Here is a 15,092-nt window from a genome sequence, read left to right as displayed (position 1 = left end):
ATATTTATTTTTTGTTTTAAAGTAAGAGCCTTGCTCTTTAACTTTCCTAGAAATTTATATCCGCCTTCCAACACATCGCATAAGAATCACCAAAATACAGGAACTACTCGATAAACTTCAGTGCTTTTTATATCTATATATAAAAACTGGGCTGTATATATAGAAGACAATTTATGTTCAATATATATATTTATTTTATTTTATTTTTTCTTTTAAAAATAAGTTTTGCTTTACGTTTTCTGGAAATTTATATCCAGCCATTGCACACTTTGTGTAAGAATCGCCAGGAGATACTACTCAATAAACTTCAGAACTAGCAACAGTATACAATTGAAAGCAAGCTATCATCATACAGGCGCCATAAGATGCTATCAGCCAACCGTTGGTTCTTAATCCGGCTCCTACCCAACTGCTCTCACAAATTATTCAATATAAATAACAAAAATGGCTATTTTTTCTTTTTCTTTTATTTATTTATACATTTTAATAATATTATTTTTTGTCTTAAAATTTGAGGCTTGCTTTACCTTTTCTGGCAATTTATATCCATTGTATTACAGTTATTTTATCTAGACCTAAATACGAACGTGTATTTACGTATTTTATGCTGATCGAAACATTCCGTGTTATTACTTCGGAGGTCAATATTTATCATCATTTCACATTTGGGGAAACAGTAGTGATAGTGAAATAAATAATTAATTAATTGATGCACTTACATTTGCATGAAGGCGTAGGATTTTTTTTTTTTTTTTTGTCCTATTCCATAATTAATTCATTGCCAAGGGCACTCTGAAATGAATATAAGAATTGTGGCGGATTGGGGGTGGATAGAGCAGCAATGCAACTAAATGACACATTAATGCAAACATGTTTACATTTTGTACTTAAAACTCGAAATATCGTTTCCTTCAAAAGACGTCGTTGTAAATAGTTCGCCCAGTAACAATTCATCTTTTGAGCGTACATGAGAGAAGATAATTGTAAGATTCTGTTGCGAGTAAGCAGGCAATATTTTTGAAGCAGAAAAATACTTTGAATGACGATAAATCAATCACCCACTATTATTTAAATTAGTATATTGAGCATATTTACTTATTAAAATAACAATGCACTCTGTTAAAAGCTTACCCTGCCACAGTCTTCCGGCCGCTAACTGCTAGAACATGAAACTAAAGTGGCGTACTCTATTAGAAAAACCAAAAGTCAGTAATAATATGATATTATCACTAGGTGGCTAAAATAAATAAAAATAAATAATAAACATTGATATAATAAAAACGTTATATATCTAGAATAATTCGAAATATAAAATATTTTATTACAAATATTTTGACCAAAAATAAAATAAAAATAAAAACAAAAAGTAAATATGTGTACTGCAGTATTTATTTTCAATTCGTTTTGTGCTAATTTAAACTCAAGTGGGTCATTAATCAGTAGACATCGGATTATATGCACTAAAAAAACAGGTCAAATATGCATGCAAATATGAACTAAAATATACTAAAATACACACCAAAATACTAATTTTTATACACCACAACTTTTAAATTTATTACTCGTTTATTAAAATTAATTGAACCACCATTTCTTTCAATTCAATGTGTTAAAGTAATAAAACCGTTTATGAAAAGTTTTAACATCTTTATTAAAAGTTTTTCTCCTTTCGAACTCACACCTGGAATAATAATATATTTCTCAAACTGGACATTGTAAATTTGTGGCGTTTTTCATAGAAAATCATTTTATACGCAGAGAATGACCTTTCTACTTCTACGAAGTGACTGGGCTGTATAAATGTGAGCTTTTGAAGCCTCTCCTTGAAATAGGAGTTCATTTCCTTTCCCATTCATAAATTCATTTATTTTCCTTAAAGTGTGAAATCCTGAGTTCTTTTCTAAAACATTGCATTTTCTTCTTATTTCTTCTCCTATACCTCCAAGCACGTTTGAAATTTGCAATTCAACTTTTTTCATCTCTTCAATTGCGCTGCTCAAAGAAAGTCCCCACGTTTCAAGTTCGGTTATACAACTAGGTAACAAGCTGATATGGGTCTGGATGGACAATAAACGTTTTATAGGCAAAGAATCAAAAAGCATTGCACTAGCACTAACAATAGCCACTGAATGCGTACTGTCCAACGAACCAACAAATTCTTTTATAGAAACAAATTTTTTTTTTTTGGATTAAACGACGCCGCTTGTAACCTTGCTCTCCATCTTGTGAGAACAGGATCAGGTGGGAGAGGAAGAGTAAGGCGCTTTTGACAAAATTTCTTTAATATTAGAAATAAGCTTGCTAATGCCACCAAAATTCTCCAGAATTGCCTCTGCCCACCTATGTAAGCCATGGGATAAGCAAGTAACATGGATCAGATTTGGACAGAAAGCTTGTAACACAGAAGCGGCTTTCACCATATACAAAGCAGCGTCACTAAAAAAAATGCCGACTCCTTCGCTATACGTTGATTCTGGCCATAATAATTGCAAAGAAGCATTACAAAATCTTGCTATTGTAATTCACCTTTCGATACGGACACGATAGTTCTGCGTCTAATTTTCCACTTATAAAATGTGAAATCAGTAGCCACAGGCGTCTGTCGTTCCATCGACGGACATACAAATGTAGTCTTCTCTAATATCTTGAATTTCGCGAATAATGTAATCATAAACAACGTTAAGGTAATTCTTTCTCAAGGTATATTTGACTGGAATATTTTGATTTATACAATATTTTTCAAAAATTGCTTGAAGACTCGATTGTTTAACTTATTGAAAGGGATATTGCTGCTTACCAGCGCGAGACACATCCTTTGAAAAATCACTTTTCTCTTCTTTTGAAGTGCATGGCTTGATTAAAAGTGACTGCTCTGAAAATTTTGCTTGGCCATAATATCCGATACTGTTTTCACATGTTAGTCGATCTCGAATTTTTTCTTGCATGGAATGTTCTTTTCACAAACAACACAGGACACAATAATGCCATCCATAGTAAAATCTTTACTGTTATTGGAAATCCACAATTCCATACGAAGTTTTATAAGGGATTTAATTTTTGCCATGTTTAACCATCCATAACGTTTCATCTGATGTAGGCGACAGCATGAAAACGAACATCAAAATAGCATTAAAAGTTTTCCTTGTCGATTTAAGAAAATTTCCCACTGTCAGTGAAATTTAATTAGAGACTTCTTACATAGTTCCAAGATAAATATTTGAAAAAATTATCTGATAATATTAAGGAGTTGCTTAGATAGATAAACAGGGTGGTAGGCCACCCCCTAACTATATCTAGATCTATCCTACAGGCAAATCTGGACACCACTCCCTGGAGACATATCATCATGACAAAAAATATCCTCACGCTTGCACGGCTTATAACGAGGCGAATTGATGCCCCATCGGTATCCACATTAATCTCTGGCCCGAGGAGGGCAAGAGGGGAGCACCTCGACTCCTGTCTCCCTCTGCGTCTTACGCTGTCAAGCATTGATTCCCTGAGGAACATGTTTCCAGCCAATTGATCTTCAATAAATTTAGAATCCACCCTGATAGATTCTGTGAAGACAAGCCCTACAGGAAGGAAATCCTCAAGAACTGCTACCGGATAATGAATCTATAATACTCACCTGCTCCTGGACATCACTGACTGTTTTTTTTTTAAACTTGCTTATTTGTATATGACAAAGACTTTTTGTCTTCATGCAATCATATACTTTGTATATTACTGTATATTTTGTATATTATTGTATATTTAATCCTGTAAAAGTCTCGGGTCGAACATGCATGTACTCTTGTTTATTGTACATTGTGTTCCTCGCACCTTAGTCTGTAAATATTCACACCCTTCTGGCCCAGAGCCGTCCCTGGGTGACCCAAAGTTTCTTACGAAATAAACTGATTTTAATAATAATAATAATGTACGAAAAACCATATATCATGGAATCGAATTTTCAATACTCGAGAAATGGATTCAGGTTTGAGTAGTGCTTCAATAAGTGCTGAGGAACTTGAAGTCATATATGTCATCAATATAACTGTAACTGCGTTGTAGGCTTGTCCATGTCGCTTTTTAATCTTTGGAAATGAAAATCCTGAATTTACAGTAAAAATTATTAATTGAAATGTCCAAGCTGGCTGTCTAGGTTAGTGCTGACACAATTTTTAAAAATGAATGTAAGTTGTCACAAACATTATTTTATAACTGAACAAATTTCATTTCTAGACATACCTAATTTTTTTTTTTTTTTTTATAATTCCCACTATCTGTAACTAAACTTTAAAAGAAACCTCGTTCTTTTTTTCTTTAAAAATATACAAAGTTAATTTATTTATTTGGTGAGCTTATGCAAATATCAGATCTCAAGTGAAATCTAACCCAATTTAACCAAATACGATAATAACTTTTATTTTCCAGGTGCTCGTAGAGATGAGAAAGGATATTATTGTATCACAGGCAGAGTAGATGACATGTTGAACGTGTCTGGTCACTTACTGTCCACTGCTGAAGTTGAGGCAGCCCTTTTAAGGAATAAAGCAATAATAGAAACTGCCGTAGTTGCCCATCCCCATCCTATTAAGGGAGAGTGTTTGTACTGCTTCATTGTTCTTAAGGAGGTAGGTACGGTGCTAGTTTTGTCTTGTTTATAAAATCCCCACTAACTCCACCTTTTTTGCATTCCGCATATTATTATCAGTTATTTTAATTGCGTTGCTTTAGAACATACTTTTTGCTACCTTATTTTAATAGCATAAACAGAGAAAAATTTACAATTTTAGGCTTTTTTCAGAGTCAAACATATGGTTTATCCGAATTTTAAAAACAAACATTTCAAAATATTTTCAATGATAAGATATAATTATTACAGTTGTAAAATAAAAGGAAAATGAATCAGTGGGGACATTTCTTCAATAGTCATAAATTATTTTGGGTTTGGCTAAATAAGTCCGAAAAGGAAATGATTTTCCTTTTTATTTTTGAAAATTAGCATTGTATAGGTTAACATATTCCCACTGCTGTTCTTATGTGGCTTTCATCTGGATAGCAAATGAATTTTATCTCTTCCATAAATCGAAATTTGGTGCTTAGTTGTAGTATTCATGTTGCATAACACCATGTAACAAGAAATGTTTATCTTTGCATTTAACTGTTTCTTATAGGTATTTTGAGTGATGGATCCAACTGTGCATTTGAATTTTCCCTAACGTCATAATATTTGGCAGCAACTGGAAGTTTTATTTTCTGCAACATTTATATGTATACATAAGTGCTTACCAATACTGTGAATACATGATATATAAGAACCTGGATCATTCTTTTCTTTTTTTTTTTTTTTTCTATTTGATTTGGCTACTAAATGAAGGACATTACTTCAGACTCAGTCTACAGTTTTTGTGGATACTGCATAGTCCAAAGCAGGTGAAGAATAACATTTTGGCAGCGCCAAGTTTTGTAGTGTGTATAAATTATATTTTGGAATACCTGACCCAAAAAATCATATTTTGGATCAACATCAGAAAGAAGGTTTTGTAAGTTCATGCCTTTTGCTATACCTCGTGTATGGAGCGAGAGTGAGAGATCACAAACCAGCATGACGATTGCTACTTTTGTATGTTGGAGATAACAAAGATTCAAATGCCTGCGGATCGAAAAGCTGCAATGTATCCCAACATACCATCCTCTATTGCTCTGGTGCCCACACAATGAAGACGCGCCGATTCCCAATCCATCTCCCAGTGAAGAGTCTTCAGAAATCGTTGATAATTCTAGTGAACAGGTAACTGTGATTGCACCTCACCTCAGAAGCCTGTTCAACTAATAAGCCACATTTCTCGAATCAGTAAGAATAGGATGGCTTACTGAGAGGCTTGAGTGTAACCAACCCAGTGCAGAGCTTCTCAAACCTCGTTTAAAAGAGTGAAATTTACTGGATCCCAGCTATAAGACTTCCACATACAGAAGAATACAAGTGACTTATGTGTATGTTCTTACGCTGTTGCAATATTCCTGTTCTGTTATTTCGATTTGATTGGTCTCTATGAAGAAATTGGTATCAGAAGAAGAACTCTATATTGCATACACAAGGCACACGACGTACACAACACCCTTCACGGCTACAAGCCAGGGGTTTACATGAAAGGGTAATAGAACATAATAAACAAGAATAATAAAAAACCAGTATCGTTACTAATTATACAACTGTATGATAAAGATTGGAGCACAAAAAATTGCAAATTTACACATGAAAATATATATACAACAGCGTGTTAGCAAGTAGAATTATTTACCAGGGAGAAGTCATTTACAGTGTCGGACAGTCATCTCAGCAAGAGCAGAAAAGTTGGAACACTGGAGTAATAGATGCATGGTAGTGATGAAGAGGTTCTCTGGAGCAGGCTCTAATGTCCTGTGACGTGGATCTGAGAAGGAAGTCGACGGAGTAAGTTCTGCCTATATTTTTTATCAATTGCGACTTGTAGCGGCCGCCGTCCAAGGAATGTATGTACTGGTATTTAATTTTTAAATTAGGCGTAGATATAATAATATAATATAATTATTATATTATATCTACGCCTGAGACTGACTAACTCAACCACGGAGTGAAAAAAAGTCCACTAAAGTTCCTCGCGTCATCGACGGGATTCGAACCCGGGTCTTTTCCACCTGGTGTGGGGAGGACGGTAACGATACCACTGTGCTACCGTGTAGATAGCATTTGTACGGGTAGCAACCGATCAGATAACTTTAACCGATTTGGGTGGCCCTAGGGCTTGGGACTGGGAACCTCCATCCGCACTTAGCCTAGAAGTCTGGTTTGGAAATAATGCCAATATATATATTAGTTCAGAATCTTCTAAAAGCGATTTCTCAGTTCGTCTTTTGCAAGACCTGGGTACCAGCCTAGTCTGCACGATACATCGGCGTCTGCCACTCGTTTGGAGAGGTTTGAGTTCGATTCTGTAGACGACTGGAATCAAATTCCAGGAATTTCTAAAGGACTCTTCATTCCTTCATTCGAGGCTGTAGTTAGCTTATCTCAGGCGTGGGGGGGGTTGCAGGGTTTCCCCCGTGAGTTATTTCGAGTATTTTAGCCTGGACATGCAAATGGATCCCCGAACACACTTCTACAGATATGATACACTTTTATGAAAGCACGCTTGGACCGTTAATACTAATATTTATATTGCTATAGTTTACAATATATATGGCATCCGTATATTGTCTTGGGCGATAATTGGCGCGTGAATAAACTGTGGATTTCACTTGACCCTATTTAAAATAATCTAATAAAGTAATAATGCAATGCTAAAGAAGGTTACGGGCATCTCAGCATACTCTATATTCCCTTAGCCCTTTGCCGCATTGCTTTATTTCAAATACCAATAATGTATTTGTTAACTTGTGTTGTCGGTTCCTTGGGTTGTTTGTGTTTCCTCTTATTTAATTATTTCTGATGTTTTTATGTGTGTTGATGTGTCTATAGTTGTGCGTGTTAAGCACCAAAGCAACTAAGGCTACGAGGCGTCTACACGTGTCTGCAAATTTTGTGTATTCATCCTGTGGTCGATTTGCCTGTTTGTTGGCCGTCCTCCACACTCCATTGGAAAATACCTGAGTTCCAATACCTTCTATAACGGAAGGAATTTTTATGGACTCTTTTGACGAAGTGGACAAATTATTGGTCTCACCTGAGACCGATAATTTGTCCACGTCGTCAAAAAAGCCATAAATTCCTTCCGCTATTATTATTATTAGCCATATGGTGCAAAGAAGCCTGAGGCTTATGCTGCACCAGCCAAAAAATAAAAATAAAATTCCCGAGTTACCCTGCGAGAGAGAGAGAGAGAGAGAGAGAGAGAGAGAGGAATCATCAAGAAAGAGAGAATGGTGATATCCAGAAGGTATTGGAATTCAGGAATTTTCCAATGGAGTGTGAAGGACGGTAATTATATCTGCTGTGTTACCCTACTCTCGAGGGTACCTGTTTTAATTGTTTTAGAGTATATTTTCACTGATGAAGTAAACCAGGAATTTAAAGTTTATGAAACGTCTGATTTAGTAATATAATTTTAAGTTTTAATTCAGTTATTCCCGGCGTGTTTCCTGTGTTTCATCTTTTATCACCCATCATTCAAACTACTTAATGCATTTTAAAAATCACATAAGACCCTTATCTTCTTTTGTTCATCTTTTTCTTTTTCGATGGATGTAATTAGCACGATTCTTTCGGGATAACAAGTTCGTGATTTTCAGTTTCTTAAAAACGGTCCTTTGTGATGGGATGAAAAACAGTTTTTTTAATAATTCAAACCGTTTTCAAGACCGTGCAAGAACAACGAATGTTTAAACACCTTCTTTTGTGTGCTAAAGTTACACTATTTAACTAATTAATTTTTGTTGTGATGCTCATATCCATTAAATGAAAACTTGTTTTATAATTTCTTGTTTGTGGTACACTGAAATAAATAAATCTGCTTTCATAGGGGAAATTATGTCAAAGGCTCGTTTTACTTGCTTGCTAAACACTTCAGATTTCTAATAACCTCTTAGCTTTCATCACTGAAAAAAGACAGACTTTCTGAACGAAACCCCTGAATTGAACAAAATAATATATTTTAATGAGTCATTTATAAGGATCTCGCGTTTCTTCTTAATGATTCATGATGAACCACAAGTTAGAAATATGAAACGACATGGACTGTAGAAAGCATGACAGCTTAAAGTATTTTGAATACTTCTTTAAAATTAAACTTACTTTATCTACTTGTATAGTCCCCTTTTCTACTTGTAAATTAAGCACCTGATATCTGAAGTACCTCTTTACTGACATTAATATAACGGATTTGCTTGTTTTTTTCACTTTCTTTATTTATAGGGCTTCCTGTTTGAAGATGATCTTATCAAAGATTTGAAAGAACAAGGTCTGTATTTATGCTCTGTCTGTCTTAATTACGAAATTCTTAGTAAAACTTATTCTTGAATTTCACATAAATTCATAATTATGTTTCATAAAGTTCATATACTCAAACCACTTAAGAATAAATATTTAATGCCCAATACGTCCCCTGCTTAAGTTTATAGATACTGTACTTAGAAGCGTTGTATTTCAATATTGTCTGATGATGATGTGAATTTTTTTTATTTTTTAACTATTAATTTTTTTTATGTTAATCCGAAAGACAAAAGGTATAAGAACTAATAGCAATTATATGTTTAAGGCTGAAAAGACAAGAACATATTGTTGATATTAGACTTGAACTTCTGTAGAATGTAATTTTCGGGAAGTACTTGTGAAGGAAGGTTGTTCCAAAGAACAGAATTTGAAGCAGGACTCGAAATGGAAAATTTTACGAACAGGAACGGACTTTGATGGGATTCTTACCTTTAGAACCATTCAAGTTCCCGAATGAGTCTAAAATCTGTAATATCATTGCTATTGAGACAAATTTTTAGCAATCATATTACACTATTGATTACTTAGAAGGAAGGACCTCGCTCAATTTTTGTCCAGAAATATTGATTACAATGTAGTGTCTAATTGCTTGATGAGACAATTGTACAACATTATCACTCTTTTTAAAACTGGTACTGTATTGGCAACTTCAATTAAATCTTCACTCCACCTAAAAGTTTGGAATCACAGCATATGACAACAGTTTTCGTTAATTTTGTCCACTTTTTTTGTCCAGTTTTGTAATTTTTGAAATTTATGAAATTGTAACTCTACGCTTGGATCGAAAAATTTAAATTTGGATCTATCCGTCCAGCACGTTTTTCCACTCTTCAGTTTTCCAATGTTGATCGCTCTTTCGTAGCCCAAGCCAAACGTTTCTTTCGATTTTCCGATTTTAATAAGGGTTTTCAGATCGCCACACGACCGTGAATTCCTGCTTCTTTAAGACGATGTTTTACAATGGATTTAGACACGGTAGTTTCTCTCTTCCTATTGAACTCAGCTCGGATTTCGGGTGTAGTAAGTCGTGGATTGCGTTAGAAATCAATGTTATGGTCTTGTGCTTCCGTTGTTTTGTTGCGCACGTTTGTCTTTTGATCGTGGTTTGTTCCTTAAATTGCCAGATTCCTTGATGAATGGTAGTTTGTACTCCTTTAAATTAAACACCTAGTTTTCTGCAACACTTTTCATGGAATAACTCCTTTTATACAGGGTTATAATAGTACTTCTTTTTAAACACTCAGTTCCTTATTTCTTGCCATGTTTATCCCGAAACACAAAACTTACACCAAGCACTTTTTTCGAATGACAGGTGTTCGATTTTATAAGTTACAGCTCTTAATCCTCAATTTATATTATTGCAAAACACTCTAAAATCATCTGCAATCTTCTATAATATTGAAACAATACTACCACTTCATAGAATATTCTAGAATCATCTACAGCGTTCAGGAATCTTTTACATCTTTCTGTAATATTCTCGAATATTCTAGAAATTTCTTAAATATTATTTAACTTTTTTTATTTTTATACATATTTTGGTATAAAAATTAGTAAACAAGCCGGTCATATTTTAATAAAAACTTTGAAAATTAAGAAAAATGAAACGTGATTCCAAACTTTTAGGCGGATGTATAATTAACATTCTTCGATCCGAAAAAAACAGGGGTCATCAATCCATATTGCATCATTTTGTCAGTCAGTAATTCTTTACTTATTAATTTTAATCATGTCGAAATTTATCTTCATAACAGTTATCTCCAATTTAAACATTTCTGTTATACTACGCATACAGGCTTGCCTTTACCTCTAACACAAATCTATTCCCAAGATCAATATCCGCTGTTATTTACTACTCTGTTATTGTAGAAATTTGAATTTGCGATTAATGTTGCATCAATTACAACAGAAATATAGAAACGATGAGTTAAGGAATTTTTACAAATTTCGCAATTTTTAAAGTTTTGATTTTAATAATTTTCTTTTGTTACTCTTTATCATGATTATGTATTTATAGCGTATAAAAGTGGAATTATTATGCAGAAAATTCCACAATCTAGTTAAATAATTTTATCTCTTTTGTCTTTTTTTCAGTTACGAGCTCCATAGGCTCATTTGCTGTGCCTCAATACTTCCATTGTGCACTCGGCCTACCTAAGACAAGGTCTGGAAAGACCTTGAGGCGCGTTTTGAGATTAATTGCCAGAAAAGAGAAGATTCTTGAGGATCTCAGTACCTTATGTAACCCATCGGTGATAGATGAACTCCTAAAATCCTGTCCGAATGGTGTCCAAGCGCCATGCTAAATTCGTTACTTGTATAGTTTATATTTCTTGATGATGTGTGCATATACTAGTGCATATTTATAAAACATGGACTCCAAATACGCTGCTACACATATAATTAAATTGTGGGTATTATAAATGATTACTTTTGTATTTTTCGGGTGATATAATTAGAGTACTTCAATTAAAATGAATTCAAGTAAAAAATTCATATAAACATTTCCTTGGCATTTTTATTTTGGTGGTTGTTCAGTGACACAACTCGAGAGAAGGCCGAATGCCCAGTTAGAAAAATTCAGTAATCAGCATTTTAATCAGAATGAAATGCGCCATTTTAATTAAGTTTCGTTAAATGAAATGAATACACGCTTCCATGTTTTGAAAGCAACAATTAGTTTCTTAACAAAATTAAACTATTTCTGTAATTAAAACCAATTAATATTATGTACTCTACATCCACAGTGTTGGTTGTGTTTAGGTGTTGTTGAAGGTCCTCATCCACCTTTCTTCTCACTCAATAGATTAGTAACCTTGGCTTTGACTTTTTTTTTTTTTATCATATTGTTGGGATATTTTTCTCTGGTCTCGTATGTAGCTGTGTCTTTAGTAGGTTTAGGTGTCTTAAGCACTTATTACTTCTTATTCATAATAATCGTGGTATTGCCATTATTTGATTTCGATATATGGAACTTCTTGCCCTTTTCCATTATGGAAAGGTTAGTCTGTTTTTGGCGAATTATATTATAGTTAAAGGTCTTGATTAAATGTAATGCCTCCAAATCGATGGAATTCTATCGTTTTTTTTGCTGGTCAGGATGTTGTTGGACTAGTATGTAAATAAGCCAGAAATTCCAGCCATGGAAAGTATCTGGATGTAGCTTCAAATGTTACGCTCTTCTTAAGTATATTTCAGGAGCAGTCCCAGGATTTTGTAAAGGGAGGGCTAAAGCAGTTAAAGGAGGACGGGCTAAAGCAGTGTTCAGGGGAATCATTAAGCTTTAATCAATCATATTGTAAAAAAAATCCATATTATTTTTATCATAAGGATGATGGCTATAGCTTCTACCTGGGACCACCCCTGGTACACTGTATTTATTTTGTTTCTGTAAATTGTCGATCATTAACTGCTGATGGAGGATAGACATGAACCTGATGGACGTATGACTTCTTGACAGAGTGAATAAAATAAGTGTTACTTTCAAAACATGGAGTTAAGTTATTAATTTAATTTTATTTAATGGTTTATTGATAATCGCCAAGTCATGGCTCTCACTCAACGTATGACTTTTTATTTTCAAGCAAATGAGAAAACTGGTTGTATAATAACGCTAGTTAAAATGCTAACTGAAAGTAGACACTACGATGCTCAACACCAAGTTCATGCTGGGATCAGAGAGAGAGAGAGAGAGAGAGAGAGGGGTGTAATGGTGGCATGTGATGCCGGAAAGCAAGTGTATGAGCTTATGTAGCATTAGCAAAAAAAAAAAAAAAAAAAAAAAAAAAAAACAATTTAAATCCATTCTCTCTAAAAGTTTGTCCAGTTCCTCCTTGAATTTATTTAAGCTATCAACTTCCACAACGATAGATGGAAGTTTGTTCCAGCAATTAACCACCCACTGGCTAAAGGCAAATTTCAGCACATCTATTCTACAACTGTTTTTTTCCTCAGTTTGAATTTATGCCCCCTCAGGTTCGTAATCTGAGCAATCGGCAGAATCCCATCAGAATTCAGCGTGCTCAACCCATTCAAGGCCTTATACACCTCAATCAGATTACCTCGCAGGTGCCTAGTCTCCAGCCGCTGCAATTTGCAGAACTTAAGCCTTTCTTGGTGAGAGGTCCCCTTCATTCCCCTCAATGGTAATTCCACGCCTGCACACGGTTCTAAAAGATTTCTTAGATGGTACAATTTGGTTGTAGTTGCAGAAAGTTTGCAATTCAGTATTAGAAAATTTCAAACATCATTATCTATAACTTGTTATTTTAAGTAATGATTTTTGAAATTTTCCAGTTACAAAAATCAAAACGCTAGTGGCAACTGCCACTTTCTTATACCACAAGCCATTACTGGCTACACTAACACATTAGAAATTAGAAAAATGCATTTGCTCTTTAAACTTTGATATTTCATTATACTCCGAAAATAACTGTGCTTCATAAATCCACCTCTGTAAGTTTAGATAGTGTCCTCATTAAAAATTATCATCATAGGAAAATAATATTATAGTCATACATATGAAATAGGCAAATTTTATAGTTGAAAAATATATGAGAAAGCGAAATTTCTTTTCTTACTGTCAAAAATAACTTCTGTCTTCAAGAGGAAATAAATCCAGCGGGGATTTCCAAGAAAAAAAATTCATATAAGCATCGTTTTTTCCTTGGCAATTTTATTTTGATGGTTGTTCTGTGACACAACTCGAGAGAAGGCCGGGTGCCCAGAATTTCAATAACCCAGCTTGCACAGCAATGTTCCCATAATCTCACTATGAAAAACTAAGAAATACTCAGGAGACACACAAACAAAAGTTGAAAGTCTTCAAAAACAAGAACGTGAATACATATTGAAATTGTTTTTGAAATATCAACTTACTTTAGTATTAAACTGACAGTAAAATACAAATAGGTTTCCTATAAAATACCATTTAAAGGGAAAACAATTCCCTTTTATGATAATCTTAAAAGAAATATACACAAATTTTCCATAAACTGATAAAATATAAATTCTTGCACGTGATTATGAAATATTTGAAAGATTTATAACTGTCATTTTGAACTAAATTTCTTCTACTATTCAGCCTATGCTTTTTTTGTATAAGTGCCCTCCCCTTATTTGTATACCAATTCTCCTTAATGGTGTTCATCTGTTTTATTTAAGTCATTATGCTCAGTTCCATATTTCTTAAAGTACGATTTCGTCCATATTGGTAATTTATTTCCAAAATAAATTGGCCGTCAGCTACCATTATTCATCAGATAAATTAAATATCTGTCGTTAATGGCATTATATTACTGGAATTTTTTTTAAAGAGTGGAGATTTAGAAATATTCAGAGACCAGCATTTTGCTCACAAATATGCACTGAGGAATGCCTGAAGAAGCTCATTTTTCATAAAAAAAATTTGAAATATCCTCAGGAAATTATCAAAAAAAAAAAAAAAAAACACAAGGGTGAAGTAAATATTCGTGAATATTATTTGTCAGCTACCAGATTCTCTGGGGAGGAAAGGGATTAGTCTGTTTAGTATTATTACTGTCTTAAATGAATGATTAAGTGAGGCAACGAAGTGGGTCTTATCTGCATCAATGAAACTTGTTAATGTAGTGGGGCAATGGAAAAACGAATGTAGTATAACTGATACTTTTTTATTTACTGGTTGAGGGGTGGCATTTTTTCATTTTATCGGGTACTTAAGTTTTGAAGTAACCTGTTCAGGAGATACCGTTTAATTCCAGTGTGCATTTTCATTCCCGTAAGAACGTTTTACTACGGTGAATGTAAATGATATTTCGTACTTTTAAAGGCAAAGATGTACACTTAAATTCTGCGTGAAGAAGGGCCTTATCAAGGATCTTAAGCGCATGAATGCAAACAAGAAAATTCCATCAGAACAATACGAAAGTCCCAGTGTTTATTTTGTCATTCCTTCATGTCACTCCTCCTCAAACGTGAAAAGTTCCATACTCATTTTGCCCCTCTATGAGTTGACTTCTGGATGCGGCATTTTCAAGCTTCTCTGTTAATATAAATCTTATGCGATCATTCCTATGATTCCACGTTTATATTCCAGGAGACACTGCAGCTATTATCCAGCAAGCTTATGGACTGACTGCATCAATTAAGGCATCAG

The 15,092-nt window shown here is 34.0% G+C and overlaps 1 protein-coding gene across 1 annotated transcript in view; it reads left to right on the top strand.

Annotated features, from left to right (window-relative positions):
- The window catches only part of LOC150083348 (acetyl-coenzyme A synthetase, cytoplasmic-like), a 128,419-nt gene extending 117,157 nt beyond the window's left edge, over positions 1-11,262 (top strand). Inside the window, exons 14-16 of the mRNA XM_090378482.1 lie at positions 4,420-4,619; positions 8,879-8,924; positions 11,051-11,262. Coding sequence (XP_090234608.1) covers positions 4,420-4,619; positions 8,879-8,924; positions 11,051-11,262 — 458 coding nt within the window. The remainder of the gene's footprint in view (positions 1-4,419; positions 4,620-8,878; positions 8,925-11,050) is intronic.
- Positions 11,263-15,092: the final 3,830 nt, after the last annotated feature.

The sequence above is a fragment of the Mastigoproctus giganteus genome, chromosome 7 (genome assembly GCF_048544385.1).
Source record: "Mastigoproctus giganteus isolate SK-2022 chromosome 7, ASM4854438v1, whole genome shotgun sequence".
NCBI classification, from domain to species: domain Eukaryota; kingdom Metazoa; phylum Arthropoda; class Arachnida; order Uropygi; family Thelyphonidae; genus Mastigoproctus; species Mastigoproctus giganteus.
The sequence above is the reverse complement of the archived record's forward strand: the minus strand, read 5'-3'. Positions and strand labels throughout refer to the sequence as shown.